Source organism: Anser anser (genome assembly GCF_964211835.1).
Source record: "Anser anser genome assembly, chromosome: 1".
Lineage (NCBI taxonomy): Eukaryota > Metazoa > Chordata > Aves > Anseriformes > Anatidae > Anser > Anser anser.
The window spans coordinates 156,824,513-156,845,665 of record NC_139720.1 but is presented as its reverse complement, the minus strand read 5'-3'; the positions used below and the strand labels follow the sequence as shown (position 1 = coordinate 156,845,665).

Below are 21,153 nucleotides of genomic sequence, written 5' to 3'. Positions count from 1 at the left end.
GTTATGCTACATCCAGTACTGTTGTATTTAAGAACAAAAAAACCTTGCAATTACAGAAAAATGATGTAATTTAAATAGTGTGATTTTAAATTAGCTTTGTCTGGCCAAAGGACTTGCTTCTGTAGTAGCAAGATGCATAAATGAGAGAAAAATGCTGTATTTTAAATGTGCTTTATATCTAATTTTTGTAATGTAGTTTGGCACTGCAAACATAAATGAACATTAACCAGAAATTTGGACTTTGAATGATATTGCATGCTTTAATTAGGCTTTTGGTTAAATGTGTTTACATTTCTTTTCCATTGGTCGTAGCAATTTTTTACCCTTTTAATTCTGCTATTTAAAACGTAATGCTACGCTTCTCTTTAAAATACTCAGATGTACTTACAATTTGATTTTTAATATATTTTTTTTAAATCTGGTAGTGAATACATTAGCAATCTAAAGTCTGTAATGATATTTTCAGGCGCTCTATGTTCTAGTCAAAAATAAATATCCAAATTTCAGGATCCCAGATACTGTTCAAACATCTAGTATTTTGCTTTTGGGCAAGCACAGCTTTGAAAACCTATTTCATTTTTCTCTGACAGTAAGCTGCTGTTTCCCTGAAATTTTGCTGCATCAGGGCGTGCAGAACATTCCTCCGTTTCTTGCTCTGTAAATGTGCAGAGTTTAGTTACAGCTGCTTTGACAAGTTTTCTGCAGTGGTTCCTGGTACTGTTAGAGGTAAAATCCAAATGACAGTTCTACATTTGTTCTACCTAACTACTTGTAAGCAGATCGTAGGGTTCACATTTAGACAGTTGCCTTTTTTATTTAAAATAATGTTTAAAATTTTTCTCTCGATCCTATTTTTCTGCGTCCTCCAAAAGAAGAAGAAAATTCTGGATGATAGAGAAGAAGCGGCTCTTTCTATTCTGTCTTAAAAATAAATACCAAACCTATACAGCGAAGGGAGGAAGAAGTGTTCTCAGAAAATTGTTTACATAAAACACCGTAGTCAGAAAGTGATAAAGAATAACTATTTTTTTTTTAGCAGCTGCAGAACATCAGAATATAGTCTTCAATTCCCTTACATGTTTTGTAATGCAGATTCCCTTTAAAGTAGCCTTGCCAATGTACCTTAAATATATTTTAGAATTATTTTACCATGAAATTAGTTTTTCTCCATCATTGGCTTAGTTGAATCCTTCTTTTTGATCTATGCTGGGACATTAGAAGTGAAGCCATGGCTGCACATACCATTTTAGTAGGCTTCTATCAAAATGTGCTCTGCAGTAGACCATACCCCATGCGACTGGAGGTTATTAGTGTAGCGTGGCTGCTGTGTAACCTGCTTCTCCAGCTCTCACCAACCAGCCCTACTTAATTCCCACCCTTTATACTTCTGCCACCAGAACGTATTTACGTATTTATTAACCAGGGGAAGAGCGGAGAAGAGAACTGCCATCTCGAGAAGAAGTGCAGAACAGCACAAGGCTCTTCAGGACCTCCTCTAGCCTTGCTAATACCTGCCCAGCCCAATTCAAACTCCAGCCTCCAGAGTTTCTTGCCCTAGTAAGCAACCTGCAAAATATTGCCTTCCTTTTAACCTTACATGTTAGAAAATGGAGAGCGATTTTTGGTGTGTGGGTTAAATGAACCACTTAGGGGAAATAAATTGTTCTGGAAAGACAATTTTGGCTTACTAATATTTCAGTATCCCTGCCCTATTAATGTTTGTTTTTTTTTCAATTTTCATTTGCAGGTAGTTCATTTTTTTCTGTTTGTTATTATTTTATTTTTAAAGTGTTATAATAGCTGTAGGGCAAATTGTTTATTATTTTTGATTTACACAGGCAGTTAGAGAACTTCTATAGTAAAAATCAAAGGGCACTTTGTTACTTTTATGAGGAAATTAAGGTTACATTGGAGCAGTTGAGCCTTATGTTAGGGGAAATTTTTTCATAAGTCTTCATGGTATTTACTTGCCATTTTTTCTTTGGATATTCTGTGATGCTTTTAGGTGGATTATTATTATTATTTAACTAGTTTCTTGCCTATCACAAGCAAGAACTCAGGCAAATCAATAGAAGATTTAGTAGCAAGGTTTCAGAATTGTGAGCACCCCACTGCAGCTTTTACAACTTGTCTTCCTCTGACGTGAAACACAAGTAAATTTTTATTTTTTCAAGTAAGATCGTTATGAGTGTAAGGCTGCCCTAATCTAGGTTTTGTGAGAACAAGGAACTTGGAGCATAAAGAGAATATGGATAATGTTTTAAAGGTAGTCCACAGCAGAATCTGTTCCACACGTGTAGGAGCCTTGTATTTGTTACCTTCTCACATATGCCTACCATTGCCTGTGTGAGTATAATCACACTGTATCATTTAAATACGAGAGCCATTTTTTCCCATGAGTAGTATTTTAAGAACAGAAAAAGAAATCTTTTTAATTTTTTTTAAATTATTTTTTAAATGAGTTTATATTAAATCTATTGCAGTAGGTAACATCTGGGCAGCACATACAAGAATTATCGAGGCTCCTGCAAGCACGCTGTGTTCTGCTTGTCTGCACTTCCACCCCCCATAGCAGGCACAGGGACTGCACACACTCAGCATCGGTTGGGAAGAATAACCTTGGTTCAGAAATGCATCAAAATTGGTTGTCTTAAGTGTTTGTAACTAAAGAAGATTATTTCTCTGAGCAGCTCTATGCAGCAAGCTCACTGTTAATGCCCAGGTGTTGTGCTGGATGAAGAATGGGAAATGGATTAGTGTGATGATAACTTGTCTTTTTTCTTCTCTGTTCTTGGAAGAGGAGTGTAAACTGACATTAAAAACAGGAGAGCCATTGTTGTTAATGTCTACATATTAATAAAAATGCTGTTAATGACAAACAGATACAGGCTTTAGACATCTAGATTTCACCTGAGTTCAGGAGTCCAGCTTCAGCAGGATCTACTGGTGACCACTGCCCATACTGTGAGTACAGGCATCCGCTGCAGACCTGTTTTGCCAGGGCTCCAGCCAGAGACACTCACAAGGTGTCCCCATGGCTCCTCTCTGGGTGCTCACCTGCGTTTCCTTACCAGGAAAGCGAGGCCATGTGCAGAAAACGAGACCTGCTGCATGACCCAGTGTCCCACTGGGCTGTCGCCTGGCATGTTGATTCAGGAATTAGGAGATGCAGAGGGCTCATGTCAGAGATGTAATCCTGTTCCCTCAATTTGGCAGTCCGTGTTTTCACCGGAATTTAAAGATACATATATTTGCACCCTGCAGTTGTCTGACCCTTTAATACTTAAGGACAGCGTACATACTGCGTGACTTAATACTTCAATAATTTGTAAAATGGATTTCCATTTTAACACAGCCTGCTGGCGGCAATGCAGCCTGGGTTTTGTCCAACAACTGAAATGTGACGTGATGCATGAATGTAACATTTTTTTAAAATGCTCATTGGTATTTTTAGAACATCTGCACTTGGAGTCCAGCAGCCGGATGGGCGCCAGCCAGTTGCTGTTTGTCAAGTACTTCTTTCTAGCCACCTCTTCATGTTGCACATCTTCATACCCCAGTGGTAAGCACGGGAATGGCAAAAAATGACTGTGTTTGGTGTTCAGTTTCTCAGACTGGGACTTTGCAAGTCAGTCTGTTCAAGGGGATGTGGAACATCGTGAAAACTCTTTTGCAGACATCAGTTGTCTGCTACAGTGAGCTGGCTTGCATGTTTGGGACCTTGACTGCTCTGCTGAAATCATGTAGTCTCCAGCTTGTGAATCCAGGAACAGCAAGCGTAAATTCATTTTGTTGGGGTTTGACTTGTGGTTTGGACAAATAAATCAATCCTGCACATAAATCAGCTCTCTGCTTCCTGAGTTAATTTTTCACTCAGCCCAAATGAATCATCTTTCCTAACCTGTTCAGGCCAGATTATTTTCATTGCTGTTCTGCAGTTCTCTGCTTTCAGTTTACCATTTGCTCTGGCTGCTCTGCAGGGCTATCGCACCCAGCCCCAAGACAACTGGGCTTTCTGGTTTAGACCATTTTTTCCCACCTGTCCTGTGAAAAAAACATAGCTGCAGGAGCTGCTCTGCTTCCTCTGGAAAACTCAGAGGTTTCAGGACTTCATGGCCTTTGCTTTTCTTTCCTCCTGTCCTCCTGACCAAGGGGCAGCTGTGAGTGGGTTGTATAAAAGCCCAGGAATGAATAGGCTCTTCCACTGTCTTACAGCAAACTGAAAAAGGGTGAAACAGGGTTTTCTCTGTGTGAGGAACAGTGACCGAGGGAGGGATGTATGCGGTGCCACAGTCCCGAGTTATTAACCCGGACCTACCATTATACAAAGGGTAAGCTGGGCAGGATTTGAGATGATTTAATCCTGCTCCGGGCAATCTTGGGAGTTGTTTCTGCTTCGACAGCCCTGGTGCCTCACTCAGCAGGATGAATTTTGTTCCAGGAGCTGAGGGTCTGACGGTTTGGTCTTGTGATGCTGAGATCTCAGGCGTGGCCCTAAGGCCAGCAGGATTACTATCTGTCTTCTCACTAATGTGTTTTGTTTCTTGTACACGCTTACTACCTTCTTTGCTGCATCTTTCTGTCTGTTGCTGCTGACGTGTTCTGCAGGCAGAGAGTCAGCTTGAACTGCTTACAAGGAAAACAAAGCATCTGTGAATACTGGAAGTAATTTCTGTGTACCCTTCTTAGCTTTGCTGGATAACATGAGTAAGAATAGTAAACTATTAGCATAGTTTTGATCCTGTCTGAACAAACCTACTGGGAGAGGAGAAGGGAAAATAAGACCCTTGAGATCAGTATTGGACACAGGAGCTGCCTTTCAGATGACTCAGGGCACCATGAATTTGGGTGATACTTCCATAGCTCGGAAAACATATACAGCATGCTGTACCTGGTTGTGACGTTATTAGAAAACACAGCGTTACAAGTCAAGTCTCCTGTGTGGAGATGTCAGAAGGTCTGACGCTGGTGTGTGAGCCAGGCAGAGTTAGAGCTGTAAGAGTAGTGTATGAGTAATAAGTCAGCTGAGTAAACTTATGCGGGAGAGGGTTTACACTACCTAAGCTAACAAGTATTTGTTATTTGTTTTGAAGGTTTATTTTCTGCTTGTTGTAAGCTAAGCTATGCGAGCCCACTTATATAAGCTAACACTAAAATGTAAGAGAAGACATTTATTCAGCTTAATACTGATCTGAAGTACAGTTGTATGATTAAAAGTTTTGAGTGACTGAATGATACACGGCAGGCAGAATTCATAGTCATGTGCTGGGGGAGAGAGGGGGAATTATCCTGACTTTATATATGTAGCAGTGAGCACTGAACTGTTTACTTCTTTATTTATAAGAACAATAAAGACAAAGAAAGGTATGGAAGAGCTTCTGCACAAGTAATGATTAAATAAACCTGGACTCAACATCCATGAAGGAGATGGCTGAGCAATGGATATAAGCAGGTCTGTAGATGCACAAATGGCATGGAAAAGGTGAACAGCGAGTGTTCTCATACAGGATCTTTGTCTCCTACTAGATCCCAGAGACATCAAATGAAGCTAACAGATGGCAGGTTCAGAACAAAGGGAGATGCCTCATGTGGTTTGTCATCAGGGATATTGTGCGTTGCAAACACTTGCATGGGGTCAGAAAATGAAGTGAAATTGAGTGAAGTGGAATAAAACAACATCATAAAACACAGAAAAATCTCTATCAAAGCACAGAGGTACCCTGCCTGTGACTCAGGATGTTGCTGGTCTCCATATAGCTGGGAGCATATCCCTGGAACGTGTCTCTGTTTGTTTTGTTCTTTTGCTGGAGATCCTGAGCTTAAGAGACCCTTTGGTCTGACTTAGCAAGAATGCTGCTCCATTTCTTTTCTGTGCTCTCCTTGCTGTGTGGGGAAGCTGGAATTCAAAAGAGGTGTGCATTTAGGTTCATTCAGTTGTAGCAGATGTCTGAACAGATCTTTCTAATACACCAAGCCATCAAGGATTCTTGGCCAGAGCCTTGTCGTCCCCTGCTTGTCTCCTGTTCATTACCAGAAGTGAGTATAAGCTTCCTTTTTTGTCCCCAGTAATGTGGTATAAGAGGTTGCAGAATATATTAGACTTGTATTTTTTATTATTTTTTTAATTGTCCATGAATTTTATGTTGTCAAAACTCTGTGCAGGTCTAAATAACATAGCTACAGAAATAAGTAGTAATTGAAGGGGGATGGGGCCAGATGAGCTTTTTATCACATAACCTAATGAAAGGGGAAAAAAAAACACCTGCAAGAATGAGGGAGGGAAAAAGTCTGTTGAGATCTGAAATAAGATGGAAAGCGATTAAAGCAGAGGAGGAAAGGGAAGTCTGATTAAAGATAAGGAATTCTGATGATGTGACCTTTCATGCCCGCTGCATCTTTGATGGCCAATGCAAAGTGAAGGGAAGGGTTGATTTAAAAGGGAAAACAATCTGAGGTTGGTTCGCACACATCAGGAAAGGAGTTTAATGCAACCTTGAATTGTGTGTTAGAACAAAGCAGGAAGGAGTACAGATGAGTGACACTGGTGTTGTCGTGGCCCTTGTGCGTGTTTAAGGGAGGCAGAGCATGCTGTACACAGCAGAACTGGGGAGGCGTGACGTGGCTGTGGTGTGGGCAAAGGGCACAGAGCTGCAAGTGGACTGTTTCACTACAGCTGAAAATGTAGCGGGGGCTTGTACAGATAGTACTACAGAGACTGTAGTGAAATTGGGGCAATTGGCTGCACGATCTTGGTTCTCAAATTTGTTCAGTTCCCAAATAGGACAATCAATTTGCCCTGTCTGTCTTGTCTGAGAAACTGTGCCTCTGGTCTCTTAACCGTCATATTGGCTGCTCCTGACAGATAGCAAATGCTGCATGATTTGCAGAGGAAGGGATGGAGGCAGTGAGAAGGATGGAGGAGCTGAGTGAAAACCAAAGTGTTTGCTATCATACCTTTTAGGTCTCACACGTACAAAGCTGGTTTTGCTGTTGTGGAAATGACATGTTCTGGTCTTGGCTGAGGTAGAGGCAGAGATGGGCAGCAGTCTATCTGTCTGTGGGGCTTCCTTTGGCAGCGGTTGCTATCTGTTTTGTAGTATGACTTGGCTTATGGAAGGTGAACGAAGATGACCAGTAATTTTGTGAACCCTTCCTGTGCAAGGCATGGCAGGGAGGGACAGAGAAGCAGGGGAGTGTGAGGAGGCTCTCCTGGAATGGTTAGTGCATGCTTCTCAATGGTCTTCAACATTTAACTTGGGGTTTAGTGTCTTTTCACTTATCTGTGGGAGCTTGAGGTGGGGCACGAGTTGTATTTCCTTCCCACTGAGCTTCTGGGGGAAAAAGGAATAAAGCCAAAATCCCGTCCCACTTGCCCCCTCAACTCACGGTATGCCCCTTCTGGGACTGTATCTGCCTTGTGTGGCTGGAGGTGGTCTTTAAAAGAGTCTGCCTTGGTCTCTTCTTGGCACAGTGGCCTGCTGTTGGCTTCTTCGTCTCTCTGGGAATGATCCTGGCCTGACTCTGATAACAGCAATGGGGCAGAAGATGGGGGGATGTCAGGCAGCTTTTCTCTGCTGCTGACGCCTCTAAAAATATCTTCCTTGAGAGGTAAGTGCTGCCTTTCAGCCTTCAGTGGGCCAAGCAAGCTCATTTGCAGGGCTATGCAGAGGAGGACTGCCATCAATCCTTTGTTATCCCTTCAGGCTTTTCATTAATTAACACATTTTCAATCGTAAGTAGATGGCTCAAAAGCCTTTCTTGCGTACAAAGAAATTTGGTTATCCCTGAACATCCCTAGCATTCTTATGAGTTATTGTCCTTTTTCTTACAACTCTGAAATTGATTATTGTGATACTAAATAATTTCTTATGTGTAGAATTTCCTCCTGTCTAAAAAAGACTTACATCTCAGTGCTTCAACACAGTATTACACATTTCTGCATTCATTTATTCAAAAATCTTTCTCGGCTTGGGACAGTCCTAAAAATGGCCAGTTTTTTCATCCCTACTCACAGAGAAAATGGAAGTCCATGCCTGGGCTCAGCAAGCTGGCAGTGGGGAACTGGTGATGAGGATGACATCCAAAAAGGTTAAGCAACAATAAAACACTACATGCCTATGTTTTTCTTATTCTCCTATTGAACCCAAACTAACAGGTTCAACTGGGATAGATGCAAGTAAATGTCTTGCCCGTTCTCTGACTTTCAGCATTGACAGTGGAGAAAATCAGGAAAGGCTGTGTTGGAACAAACCAGTAACGTCTTTTTTTCCAACATCCAACATCTGGCAATGCTGCACGATAAGCATCTGTCATGGTTTATTCTGTGAGGCACTGCAGGGTTTTGTGCCTTTTTTTTCCCTTATCTATTGTAATTCCAAATTCCCATCATCTTACATAAGAATCTAATATCTTTATAAGCATCTAATCTTATTCCAAATCCCTCTAATCTTTCTGGATAACAGATACAAGAATGTACTTACAGCTTCCATATGTATATATATGGAAAGACTTCCATGGTTAACTATGCGTGATTTAGAAATTTTTTTTAAAAGTTATTAATTTATTAAAATAGAAATATCTTAAAATTAAAAGATCTTTATTGAATTTAAAGATATTGCTTTTGTTTTTCAGTTTTGTTGTCTATTCCATTGCTTTTCTGAAATTATAAAGAGAAGACAGTCAATGTCTTAGCTCTGTATTATTTTATTGTATACTCTTCTTCCTTTACTTCTGTCCTTCCTAACCTCTCAGGCTTATGATCTTTATAATGCACCTTAAATACCTCTGCTTTTTCATTGTCCGCTTTTTTATTTTTTAATACCTCTGTGTTTTTCATTGCCGGCTTTTAAATTTTGCATACTGCCTGCTATAGCTTTTTATTTTTGAGATACATGACAAGAAGTAGCAATTGTTTATTCCATATTAACCTGGATTATCACATGATAAAACTGAGCAGAGAATTACATTTTGTTTATTCGTTAAAGGGCTGAAGTGGGCAACAAACTAGTTTTGTGCTTTTCGAGTTAGAGTTGTGTTCCACTAGAAGTGTGTTCAAGGAAAATTCCAATCAGAAGAGGTGGGGAATTTTAGGTTCTTTGTTCAGATTTAAAAAAAAAAAAAAAATGTTTGGAGAACTCTGTTTTCAAGATGAGATGGAAACTCCAGCCAGGTTCTGCAGCAAAAAGAGTGCTACAAACTCTTCCACAAATCCTGATCAATTTAATAAATCTAGTGCTTTGAGGGGTGGGAATCTTACCTCACCTACTCGATAATCGTTTCCAGTAACAGACTGGTCTTGCCTGATGTCTTGAAAATGCTTTTAATTTTTAATTTGCAAATAGTACTGCTGATCAGGAACAACTGTTGCTAGGTCTCATAAGCATTCCCAGGGATTTTAGCCCTTACGGCACTAATCTAGCATTACACACACCTTTTTCTATCTTAATTACAAACCTGATTGTGCACTGCTTCTCGTTCTAGGAAAACAAGCGTATTGTTCATATCGCTCGTGTGCCTGCATCTTGTTGTGCCTGGAAGTACAGTATGTAAACCCCCTTGTTGGCTATGGCCATGACCCCCACTGATTGCATCAAGCCATAGCTGGGAAGGATTGCAACTTTGTAAGAAAGATAGCAGCAACTCGCTGTTTCAAAGAGAATAGAACCCTTAAATTAGACCTTAAGTGCATGAAATGAGAGGAAAATACACTGCGATCAGCATTTCCAATGCTTTTCCTCTCACTTCTCTACAAAGTGATGATAGAAGTCCAAGTTTACTTTTGCTAGTCTCATTAAAAGTCAGCAGATCATTTTTAGCATAGGAAATTGTAAAAACACCTGGTAAATTATATACTGAAATAGGTTAATTATTAGCTTTTTCCAATTGTAATGAAGCGACTATATATTTACCGATGAACAGTGCTATGTGGGAGCCTAGATACTGTTATTGAATTTAAAACTCCTAATTTAATTCCATCTTGTTTTCCCTTTGATCTGATTATTCCGAATGGCAAATCTATCATCTGTGTGAACACTGGGAACATTGACTTTTATTTGGGATGTATTCAATTTTAACAGGTAAGAACCTTGCTTGTATTATTTCTGCAGCATAATTTTCACCTATGCCCTACTTAGAGCAGATGACAGTGTTTTCATCTTGCGCTATGGAAGATGCTTTTAATTAGTTCAGTGTAGTCGGCTATGAATCATTTGCTGTCCTTGAGTGCCAGAATTGATGACTGTCATTATGATACTCTGAAGAAGTGTGAAGGAATCCAGTTAATGAAATAGCCATTTGGGCATACTTATCACTTCCATTTATATTTTTGTTTCAGGAGCAGCAATAAAAAAGTTGGTGGTTCACATTTATGTTCATATTTAGATCAGATGGCTTTTGTTATCTGTGGTATGTACAGATGCACGTGCAGACAGTCAGATATGAAAAAAATATGAAAAAAAGTTATGTAATTGTTTAAAGAAAGTACTGATCAGTGCATGGCACATGGGATGGTGTTTTTGTGACATATGAGGAGGTCATAAGTAGCTGCTGACTGTTAATAACAGGGCTTGAACTGGTAGTATGGTGACTAACTCTTTGACTCTTAGGTGTTTTCTTTCCTCGGTTCATTTCTATGGTTCTTTCTTGAACATAGTTTGTTCAGAAGTGTATCCTCGCCTGTTTGAAAATGCTCATCACAGTACACACACATTGGGGAATCAAGAGGTGGTGTGAGCTCCTAAAATGGCACAGGTTTTCAACTCTAGAGGGAGAAAACTCGTGTTCATGTCACAATTCTGACTCACATGTTTTAAAACTCTCCTTTGTGTCTAGTCGTCTGAGAATTGTAAAATACTACATTGTCAAGGCTATCAGTAGTTACATGAGGACGGTGTGGAGCCTGAAGGAAAAAACATTCCTCTTCTTGTACAGAACAGGTGATGCATGGAACAGAGTAAAGAAGCTGTAAGGCACGAGGCCCACAAGGCAAAAGTAAATACTCACTCAACCTGACTGCAGAATGCTTGATGGTTGTTAAATGTTTACATAATTGTAGTATGTTTATATCTGCTGAATTTAAAGAGGAGGAAAAAATATGACTGGTGTTTGTGTTCATCTGGGTTTTCTCAAACATGTTAAAAATTAGGATGGCTAAAAGGAGCAGGAAAAGTGGGAGCTCTAAATGTGGTGGGGGCAAACTCAAGGCCTGGTTGGATGGGGCTTTGGGCAACATGGTCTAGTAGAAAGTATCCCTGCCCATAGGAGGGGGATTTAGCGATGGGACTCAGTAGGTCAAGCTGAAGGTTGTGCTTGATCATCTTGAAGTTTTTTTCCATCCTAGATGATTCTGTGATTCTAACTAGACGGTCTTTAAGGGCCCTTCCAACCCAAGCCATGCTATGATTCTATGCAATCGGTGTATGGGCAACAAGCTACATAACACCTGCCTTCACTCAAAACAACTGGTTATATTTGCATGCCAAAATGTTTGGGAGAAATTATAAGGAAACCAGCAAGAACCTGGTATAGAGGGACCTTAAAGTCTAATTGATTAAATAAATGGCTAATGTACTTAAAGAATAATCAGTTTTTGGATGCAAGTCTGTTACTTAATACTGTAATATGTATAAACTGTTCTTGGTTCATTACCCTGTATTTGGTTTATGTGTCAAGGACTTGGTAGCTGGGGGCTGCCGGGGTGGCCTCTGTGAGCAGAGCCCAGCAGCTGCCCCATGGCACATCAGAGCCAGCTCCAGACAGCTCCAAAAGGGACCCACCGCTGGCCAGAGTTGAGCCAGTGACATTGGCTGTGCCTCTGGGAGACTGGATTTGAGAAAGGGAAAATAAAACTGCTGTAGAACAGCAGCTGGGAGAGAGAGAAGCGAGAAAACATGAGTGAACCAGCCCTGCAGCCCCCCAGGTCAGTGCAGCAGGAGGGCAGGAGGTGCTCCAGGCACCACAGCAGCAGTTCCCCTGCGGCCTGTGGAGAGGCCCCTGGTGGAGCAGGCTGTCCCCCTGCAGCCCACGGGTCCCACACGGAGCAGATCTCCACGCTGCAGCCCGTGGAGGAGCCCCCGGTGGAGCAGGTGGATGTGGCCTGGAGGAGGCTGCGGCCCATGGAGAGCCCCCGCAGGAGCAGGCCCCGGGCCGGAGCTGCAGCCCGTGGAGAGGAACCCACGCAGGAGCAGGGGGTCTGGGGGGAGCTGCCGCCCACCCGTGGGGGACCCGTGCTGGAGCAGTTTGCTCCTGGGGGATGGACCCCGTGGTACGGAGCCGTGTGGGAGCAGTTCTTGAAGAGCTGCTGCCTGTGGGCAGCCCCCGCAGGCTCAGTTCGGGAAGGACGGCATCCCGTGGGAGGGACCCCGCGGGGAGCAGGGGCAGAGAGGGACCGTGAGGGAGCGGCGGAGAGGAAGTGTTGGGGACTGATGGCAGCCCCCATTGCCTGTTCCCCTGCGCTGCTCAGCGGGAGGAGGTAGGAGAAGGGTGGTTGGGGGGAAGGTGTTTTTAATTCACTTTTAGTTTCTCCCTGCTCTAGTCTGCTAGTGATAGGCAATAAATTATATTAATCTCCCTCTGTCTGTTTTGCCCATCATGATAATCGTTGAGTGATCTCCCTATCCTTATCTCCACCCTTGAGCCCTTTCCATTGTATTTTCTCCCCCTTTCTGTGGGAGAGAGAGTGGTTTTGGTAGAGTTCAGCTGCCCAGCAAGGTAAAACCACCACATACCCAAAGGCCTGTGCAAAATTTTCTGAAGTGTTAAGCAAATGCGTGACAAGGAGAGGAAGACAATTTGTGCTACTAGTATTTGGAAAGGAGAATACCAAGAATACACTGATATAAAAAATACAGCCACGTTCTGGGGTTAAATTCTTGACAGTTGTTTAAGAAACTATCAAAGACAATGGAATTTAAAGATAGATAATTAAATAGCATGGTAATATTCACACAGTTTGGAAGGGCAGTTAATAGCAAAGGTGTTTGAAGATGTCTCAGTTCAGCTTGCAAGAAACCCTAGAATCTGTGCAAATCTGCTCAACAGAAGTGCCTTGGCTTTCACTTGGCTTCTCAAACAAGCCAACGCAATCCTTGCAAACCTCTTCCACCGTTGTTTTTTAACATGATTGATTCGAGTGCACTTGTCTGAAAGGTTTGAGACTTGTTCCTTTTCAATACGGTAAACAAAATACAGTGGTTAGATTTATTTGTAACTGAATATAGTAGGTCTCGAGCAGGCTTGTGCTCCCCGCTGCGTACCATGCAATCCTCACAAGAGCAGAGCTTTAGGAGACTGGTATCTTGTAGTCTCTCAGGTACCCCTGTCAAATTGTAGATAGCTATTTTTGTAGTTTTAGATAACTGGGTGGAAGTAACTTGGTGACAGTTTTGGGAACTATAAGTCTTCTTCACAGACAGAAATGCCAATCTATTTTTATATACATTTGTGTTAGCCCTGAAGTTTCTGGATGTAAACTGTAATTAGTAGCAGGCAGAACAAATACTCAGGTGTACCCTGTCCTCTTAAGACTGGCAGCAATACTGAAAGATGAGGTCAGTTCTCTCAACAACTGAAAACTTCATTTCTCTCTTTTTTTTTTCTTTTTTTTTTGGTCCTCTTGTTGCAGTACTTGGTTTTGTCAGAATTTTTGCCTTTCCCTGCAATTCTGATAGGGCCAATGGTAGACCTGCTCATTTGATTTCTCATCATCAAGCTCAGTAACTTGAGCTTTAGGAGTTTCCCCAGTCTACACCCTTACATCTAGAATACTTAGACTTATGGGTTTCAGCATTACAGCTTTTGAACTTTAGATATTTGGCCCTCAAGACAGAATTTACTATCTGGAGTTGCATGCCTTCATCCTATATGTTGTGAATAGGAATTATGTGCTTTGGAATGGTTTTCATGAAAGGCAGCATACAAATAATAACTGAAGCCAAAGAAAGCACATCTCTGCAGCTGGACCACTTTTGTTCTGGTGCAGACAGAATAGGAAGAGACAGTTGTCATTGCAGAGTGAGCGTTCAGTACAGAACATGGCTCGGAAGCCCAGTGGTTGGAAGAAAGAAGACCAAACACCAAGAAGAAAGGTGTTTTCAGGACAGTTCATGCAGATACCCCTGGCCATATCCCTGTCTTGAGAGTCAGGTCTGGAATTTCAATTTCTTTGGTGTCCTTGTGCTATATACATACGGTATTTACTATCTCTGAATTCAGAATGAGGCTTTTTTTTTCTTTTTTCTTTTTTTCTTTTTTACCCTGCACAACACAACAATTTCAACAGAAGGCATTAATGATTCGGTATTGACCATTCTCCTAAGTGGGTTCCAGTCAATATAGGGAATAGAGTATTGTGAAAAACATAAGAGAACATCCCCATTCTCTATACTCCAGTAGGCAAAGTTGTGCAAGTGAGGATGCAACCTGTGAGTCTGGCCTTCGCTGGAAACTCAGTGTACACCACAAGGTGGGTGCTAGGGTACAGCAGAGCACGCTGTGTCCCTCTCCTGAGTTTATCTCCATCTTGCAGAAAGTATGTACAAGCTGATGTGAATCTGGGAATATCCATCCGGCACTTGAAGATTGGCAGGACATGGTCACTCTTGGTGACTCCTGAAAGCTGGCATCCATGCCATCCAGATCTTAGGTGAGCATCACTAAAGGAGCATGCTTGGCTAATATTGACTGGTTGGTATTGCTCCATTGCCATTTCAGTGACTGAAATTGGTACTAAGACAAAACCACTCCATGACAATGAGCATGGAAAGTCTATAGGAAGTTTTCTGCTTCTCTGCATGCTTTCACTGATAATAGTTCACAGTGATTTGATCAGTCCAGCAGAGATACATAATTATGCTGCCACGTGGTGGATCTGTTAGCTGATTCAGCACTTTATTACCTAAGACTTAATCATCTCTTATCAACTTGTGCAGGCTAGCACAATAATACTTTTATCTGTGTTAGGAGAACAGGGGTTTGTCCACACGGGGTCACTCAGGAAAACTAATCCAAATTGATTTTTAAAGTAGATTAATTAAATTAGGTTCCATCTCTTCGAATTTACTAAATGGCCAAATTTAAGTTAGTTAAATTAGATCAAATCCATGTTTAACCTTTCTGCTTCAGAATTGCATTGCCCTTAATTTGATTTATTTTAATTCACTTAAAAAAATGAGACAAACCTAACTGTGCTCAGTTATATTCCAAATCAGAGAGTTTGATCTCATTTAACTAAAGAACTTTCTAGCCAAATGCTTGGTTAATTGGGATTCAAGTTTGAGTGTCCTGAGTGAACAAATATCTAGAAAAGAAAGTACTGAGCATGTGACTTACTCATTTTTTTCTTAATAGTAAAACAAATAAGGTCTGCTGGAATTAACATATTGCTTTCTGTGGCTGAAAGTCTTGTTTGTATCCTCGGTAAGACTTTCATGCATGAATTTAAAGATGAAAGAGAGTGCTAATATTTGACAACAAAAGAATTAATTTTATCTGCTGATAAAAATCGTACTATTAATTCATTGTAATTTGAAATTCTATATGCAAAGTACCTGATTATAGAGCTGTTAGAGCTTGCCCAGCACTAATAGCCAAGAGTTACCCAGATGTACCTTATGCCTGAATACGTTACTGTATCAGTGTGATACATAAGCTCTATGTGGTATATTGTTTAACCTTCCTATGCTTTTAATGTAAAAGATAATGATGTGTGTCACGAGCAGATTATACAGCAGTTGGTAGCAATACGTATTTGACAGTTCTCTCATTCGCAGTGCCTTGTGCCTCCGGCACTCTCTTAATGGCCAGTGAAGCTGGGCCTGACCTTGACAGGGGCTTGCAGTGCAGGAGGAGTAAATATTTAGTTAGAATCACCAGAGTGAAGTGAGGTCTCTGATCTGGACTGGTAAACTAAGGAATTAGTCAGACTAACATTGTCTCAGCCAGTTCTTTCCTGATTTATATAGCAGCCCTCCGTGGCATATTGCTTATTTATCACTGATAAACTGTTCTTGCGCAAAAGTTTTTTTTTTTATATATATTCAGTCCCTCACTGCTGTGGGCTTTTGATAACATTATGATTTATATTTACCCATGGTTTTTCCTGACTGTGGTTGAATAACAATAAAATTCTTGTTGATTTTGGGTGGTCAGATGAAAACTTAGAGCTACAACCAATATATTAATCAGTGCCACCTATCAGAATGCTACGGGTCAAAGCAAAAATTGATATGAAAGTTATTTTGTTTTGTTATCATAGTAAATGGCATAAAATATTTCTGGGTTTTCTTATCACTGGTAATGCATTAATGTTGGCTTATCCTCCTTCGTAGTCTACTGCTAATCGGTAAATGATTTTGATTTTTTTTTTTTTGCAAGGATTGTATATTCTAGAATCAATTTAATTTTTGTGGAAGAGTGATCCTGCATGTTTTTTTGGATTAAATTATTGTGTTTCTTCAAATGTCTGGTTTTGTTTGGCTGGAAAACTGCTTTCGAAACTGATAGAAGGTTTCAGGGCATTATTTTACCACTACTTAATGACAAAAGCAATTTAAATTTAGAGATGATTTTTGGCATAGAAAGCCAGTAGTACAGGTGAATTGTATATAGTCTTCCTAGCTGAGCAAAAAGGTTGCTTGTAGAATCCAAAAAAGTTGAGATAAAGCAGGCATGGTATGCAACGCAGTAAGTCTGTTGTTATCCCAGAGAAACACATCATACTCCATAGAACCAAGATGACATCAAATTCATTGCACTGTCCGGCCCCTTAACGATATGCAATGCTGCAAGAGTAACGTCAGCCACCAGTGACAGGAGGTCTGCAGAAAAGAGTGAAAAACTCTAGAGATGCTTATTTGAAAATTATTCTGTATTTTTCCAAGATAAACACATTGGATGGCCTGTTTCTCCCTACTGAAATTCAACTCCCAAGCTACTTTGATGTTGCTGGCTTTCTAAAGTGTTGGCAAACCGATTAGAAGGTGTGGGATATGAACTGGTGTTGAGTCATGCATAATTTGCCGTGAAAAATGAACATACCAAATGTTCTGAGGTGTAGTCTGCATGCTAAGGCTTATTTGTTTGTCCGTTTTGGAACATCCTTAGATATTAACGCCTCAGATGAAAATAAAATAAAGAAGTAAAAACCAAAGGCAATATACAGTGGCTGAATGCGTGTCAAAGCTGGTGAGCACCTTGTCAGTTCACTGGAGTCTTTCAAGAACCCTCTTTCTGGTACTGTCCTACTGAAGTGTGATCACCCTCAAGTATTGTTCTTCTAGTTGATGTCCTGTGTTAGAAGAACGCCTGCTTTTGTGTTCTGATGTGCAAGGTACTCCTTGTAGGAGGGGGCCATGAGCTGTCCTGTGCCAGAGCCAGCTCTGAAACACCCCAATGTGTGCCAAAACTTAAACAAACCAGGCACGCATACGGTGCGTTTAAGAAAAGCTGGCCTCAACTGCCAAGGGTAGGATACATAGGAGGAGAAGCGTGAGGAGAGATGTGAAGAGATGTGTTTGGAGAAAAGACAGGAGAAATGGAAGAGAGGTACCCATTCAGGAGCAGGGAAACCCCTGAAGGAAACTGCAGCCCATGGAAGACCCATGCTGAAGCAGGTAGACCCCTGAAGGGACTGTGGCTCTTTTAGGGTCAGATACGCCCACAAAGGGATTGCCTCCCATGGAGGACCCGCACCAAGGGAGGTATACGTCCAAAGGGAGTGCGGCACGCAGAAATCCCTGAGGCATGGGCACCCCCAAGGGGAGTGCTGGAGTATGGGCACTCCTGAGGGACTGTGGCCCATGGAGGGACCCACGCTCAAGCAGAGCAGCAGGAAGAAGCAGGGGAGAAAAACTGCAGTACAATTCCCTGAATCTGTTTTACCTGTGACATCCAATTAGACTTACTGTCAGTGACATGTTCCAAAAGTGTATTCTAAATACTCTTTTTGGTCAGTGAAGCTAAGAAATTGAAATTCTGTGGAAAATTCAAAACCTGTAAATTCTAAATTAAAAATTAGTATGAGAGTTTTCTTTCAGGGGAGGATTCTTATATTTAGAAAGCTATATATTTATCCCTTCCTAAATAAAAATGACCAGTAGCCATCTTGATTTCTGCAGCAATTTGACTGTGCTGCAGCAAGCAAGAATTAAATTGGAAGCAGTAATTAAAAACGGAAGGAGTTCCTACTTGTGCAAACAGCTATCACCTATTATTGCAGGCACAGCTGGATAATTACCATATATTTTTTCATATCAATAAAATAATAATTCATTCTCGCCTAATTTTTAAAAAAATACATATTTTCTATTAACCAAATCAGTAGATAATCTTGTTGCGTAAAATTCTTGCATTCAGAGGGTTTCTTCTAGTGAGTTTATTCCTGTAAAGTTTCCTTAAGGGAAACGATTTGGGCTGACATATTTGGATTTTTTTTTTGTTTGTTATCGTTAGTTTTTGTTTTATCTATAGGCTTTTCACAGCGGTTTTCTTCTGCAGTTTGTTAAACACGTATCTTTCCTCTGTCTCTCCTTCTGTCTGCTACTAGTGATAGTGTTTTATTCTGCTTTCATTAAATATTGCCCTGCTTTTCCTTTAATTATGGGAGGTGTTTCTGTTTTGTCAAAGATAAATTTGCCAGTTCTCTTTGTGTTGGTGTTGAGAGAAACACTACTACTTCATGTCTTGTGGTTAATTTATCTCTTAGTTTTAATGCTAATCGGTTAAGACATGATTAACAGTGTTCCTTGGTCCTCATTTTTTTTCTGTCCAGAATCTATTTTGACACTTGAATTAATGCTTTCCTACTTGCTGTATATTTACCCAGAGCTTAAGTTTGATATTTTTCTGTACTCTTTTTCCATGCTCTGTTCTTCAAAAATTATTTTCAATAATTTCAGCTTGAAATTTTTCACAGAAACTTCTTAGGGAGATAGGGTAGTTAGTTAAGAAAGCGTTCTTGAAATTTCTAAAATTAATGACAAAAGACTTTAAAAACATTTTTGGAAGCATTTTAGAGCAAAGCTTTTTATCAGATTTTTTAATTGTACAGTACATTGTTGCAGAAGTACTGGTAAAGGTGTCTCAGGTTTCAGGGCTAATTTACTGAGCCAACATCTTAGACCTTTTTCAAAAAATGAAACAAGTCAGAGCCAGTTTAATATTATAGTACTGAAATAGAATTATGCAGTGTTCGAACCGTGCCTTTTGTGCCAGCCAGAGTTTCTTGCCTGTATTTCATTGCCTCATGCTTGCCATTTCGTACTATCTAGAAACTGTATAACAGAGCCTTTAATAAAGCATGTCTGCTAACAAAAAGTTTCTCATATCCCATGAAAATTATAGAATTCATTTCAATCCTTCAGGACTTTTAGACTTTTGAACATGCTGCAGATGTTCCCTATGATACCGTGCTGGCCTTCTCATACCAGGCAACTACCACGTCTATATTTTTGCTGGTGGAAACTTTTCAGATAGGTTATGCAGTATCTTCTTTTTTTTGCCTGTTGTATTGCTTAGCTGCTAAAACACCGACCCATAGAATCAGAGAGTCACAGACTGGTTTGGGTTGGAAGGAACCTTAAAGACCACCCAGTTCCAGCCCCCTGCTGTGGGCAGGGCCACCTCCCACCAGACCAGGTTGCCCAAAGCCTCATCCAGCCTGGCCTTGAACACCTCCAGGGTTGGGGAATTTCCTTTATTTCATTTGCTAGATGGAGGCGGGTCAGCACCCTCAGCCCCCTGCCATCCCAGAGCAGTTGATGAGTGATGTTCCTCCCCATATTGAGGCGCCCACGGAGACCTTCTCACATTTCTCCAAGTTGCATATTTTTTCCAAGCGTGTTTGTGAATGTACACAGGTACGAAACGTAAGCTTCAGGGGATGGAGATTGTTCAGATTGAAATACGTGCATTGATTTCTGTAAGTGAGGGAGTCTAGAAGAGTTCAACTCCAACTGAAAAGAGAAGCTGTTGATTAACTGCTCAAGAGATGACACCTAATCTAACAAGGCAACATTTGCATATCTGAGGAAGTGAAAGGAGGGTTATTTTCAAGGAGTGGCAAAACTGTCTCCGGAATAAATTAAAAGTAATTTAATTATGGGCGTCTGGGTGGTGGGGCAGGTGGGGGAGAATTAATAAACACATTTCAAGGAAAGAAACTTAATTCTGTCTGGACCCCAAGGAGACTGCAAAGAGGAAGTTATCATCCTCTGAAGTCATCAAAGTGTTTGCCACTAGCAGTGGGCTCTCTGTAAAGAAGGTAGGGTTATCTCTGTTAGGCCAGGACATGCAGAAAGTCTCAGAGTGTATCAAAGTCACCTGGCTAGAGGAGAAAGCTTTCAGGTTTGATCTTGGTGTAGATGGGCTAAATCCATTTTTTCTTTTAGTTCCTCACCTTCTTATAGACAACTTGTAGCTGTGTTGACTGTTTTGGTTATGCTAAATTAATACTTGGGGTTTACCTCTGCCTATTTTGAATGAAGAGTGATTTCAACAGAACTAGCTGAAAAAAAAACCACCAAGTTTCTTAATCAAAATGAAACAGAAAATTTACACTATGACAGGAGCTACACTTATCCATCTTATTCTTAGGAGCTGATAAAAAAGATTCCACCTTCATAGAAGGCTTGTGTATGGGGTTGCCCTGATTTGAAGAAATGCTTTCCAGTTACAAATAATAAGAGCTACTGACAGTGCACTTTCACCTCCCCACACCCTCCTCCAGTGGAAAAGGTATGTTTAAACAGATTCTGGGTGAAAAGATTAATATTCTAGAGAGCAAACCTCCAGAATATGTATCTGAATACATTAGGTAGTTCTGGGGTCACCTACCCTGCACTTCCCAAAGTGAAAATGTCCTCAGATCACACTGGGCAAGTCAAGTCTTCAACCAGGGCTGCTGTGGAATTAAGAACAGTGCAACTGCAAAGAGATAGAGCGTGTCAATTTCATTGCTGTTGTTGTTTGGTTGTTTGTTTTTCCCTACATTTACAAGGCCACATTCCTTTGGACCCAAATTACAATGTCTAACCAGCATAAGGATGCATTAGCTTGGGTCAGAGCTGCCTTGAGCATGTGCATCCTGTAATGCATTATTTGATGTAGATGTGCCTTCAGCAGTTTTAGAGAAGTTGGACTCAAATTCCATAAATATAG

At 40.8% G+C, this 21,153-nt stretch overlaps 1 protein-coding gene across 1 annotated transcript in view; it reads left to right on the top strand.

Annotated features, from left to right (window-relative positions):
- LOC310903614 (uncharacterized protein) overlaps nt 1-21,153 on the top strand; it is a gene marked incomplete at its 5' end in the record, with an annotated part of 260,258 nt that overhangs the window by 134,090 nt on the left and 105,015 nt on the right. Inside the window, one exon of the mRNA XM_083847174.1 lies at nt 1,424-20,730. Within this exon, the coding sequence (XP_083703300.1) occupies nt 1,424-1,499 (76 nt within the window). The 3' untranslated portion in view covers nt 1,500-20,730. The remainder of the gene's footprint in view (nt 1-1,423; nt 20,731-21,153) is intronic.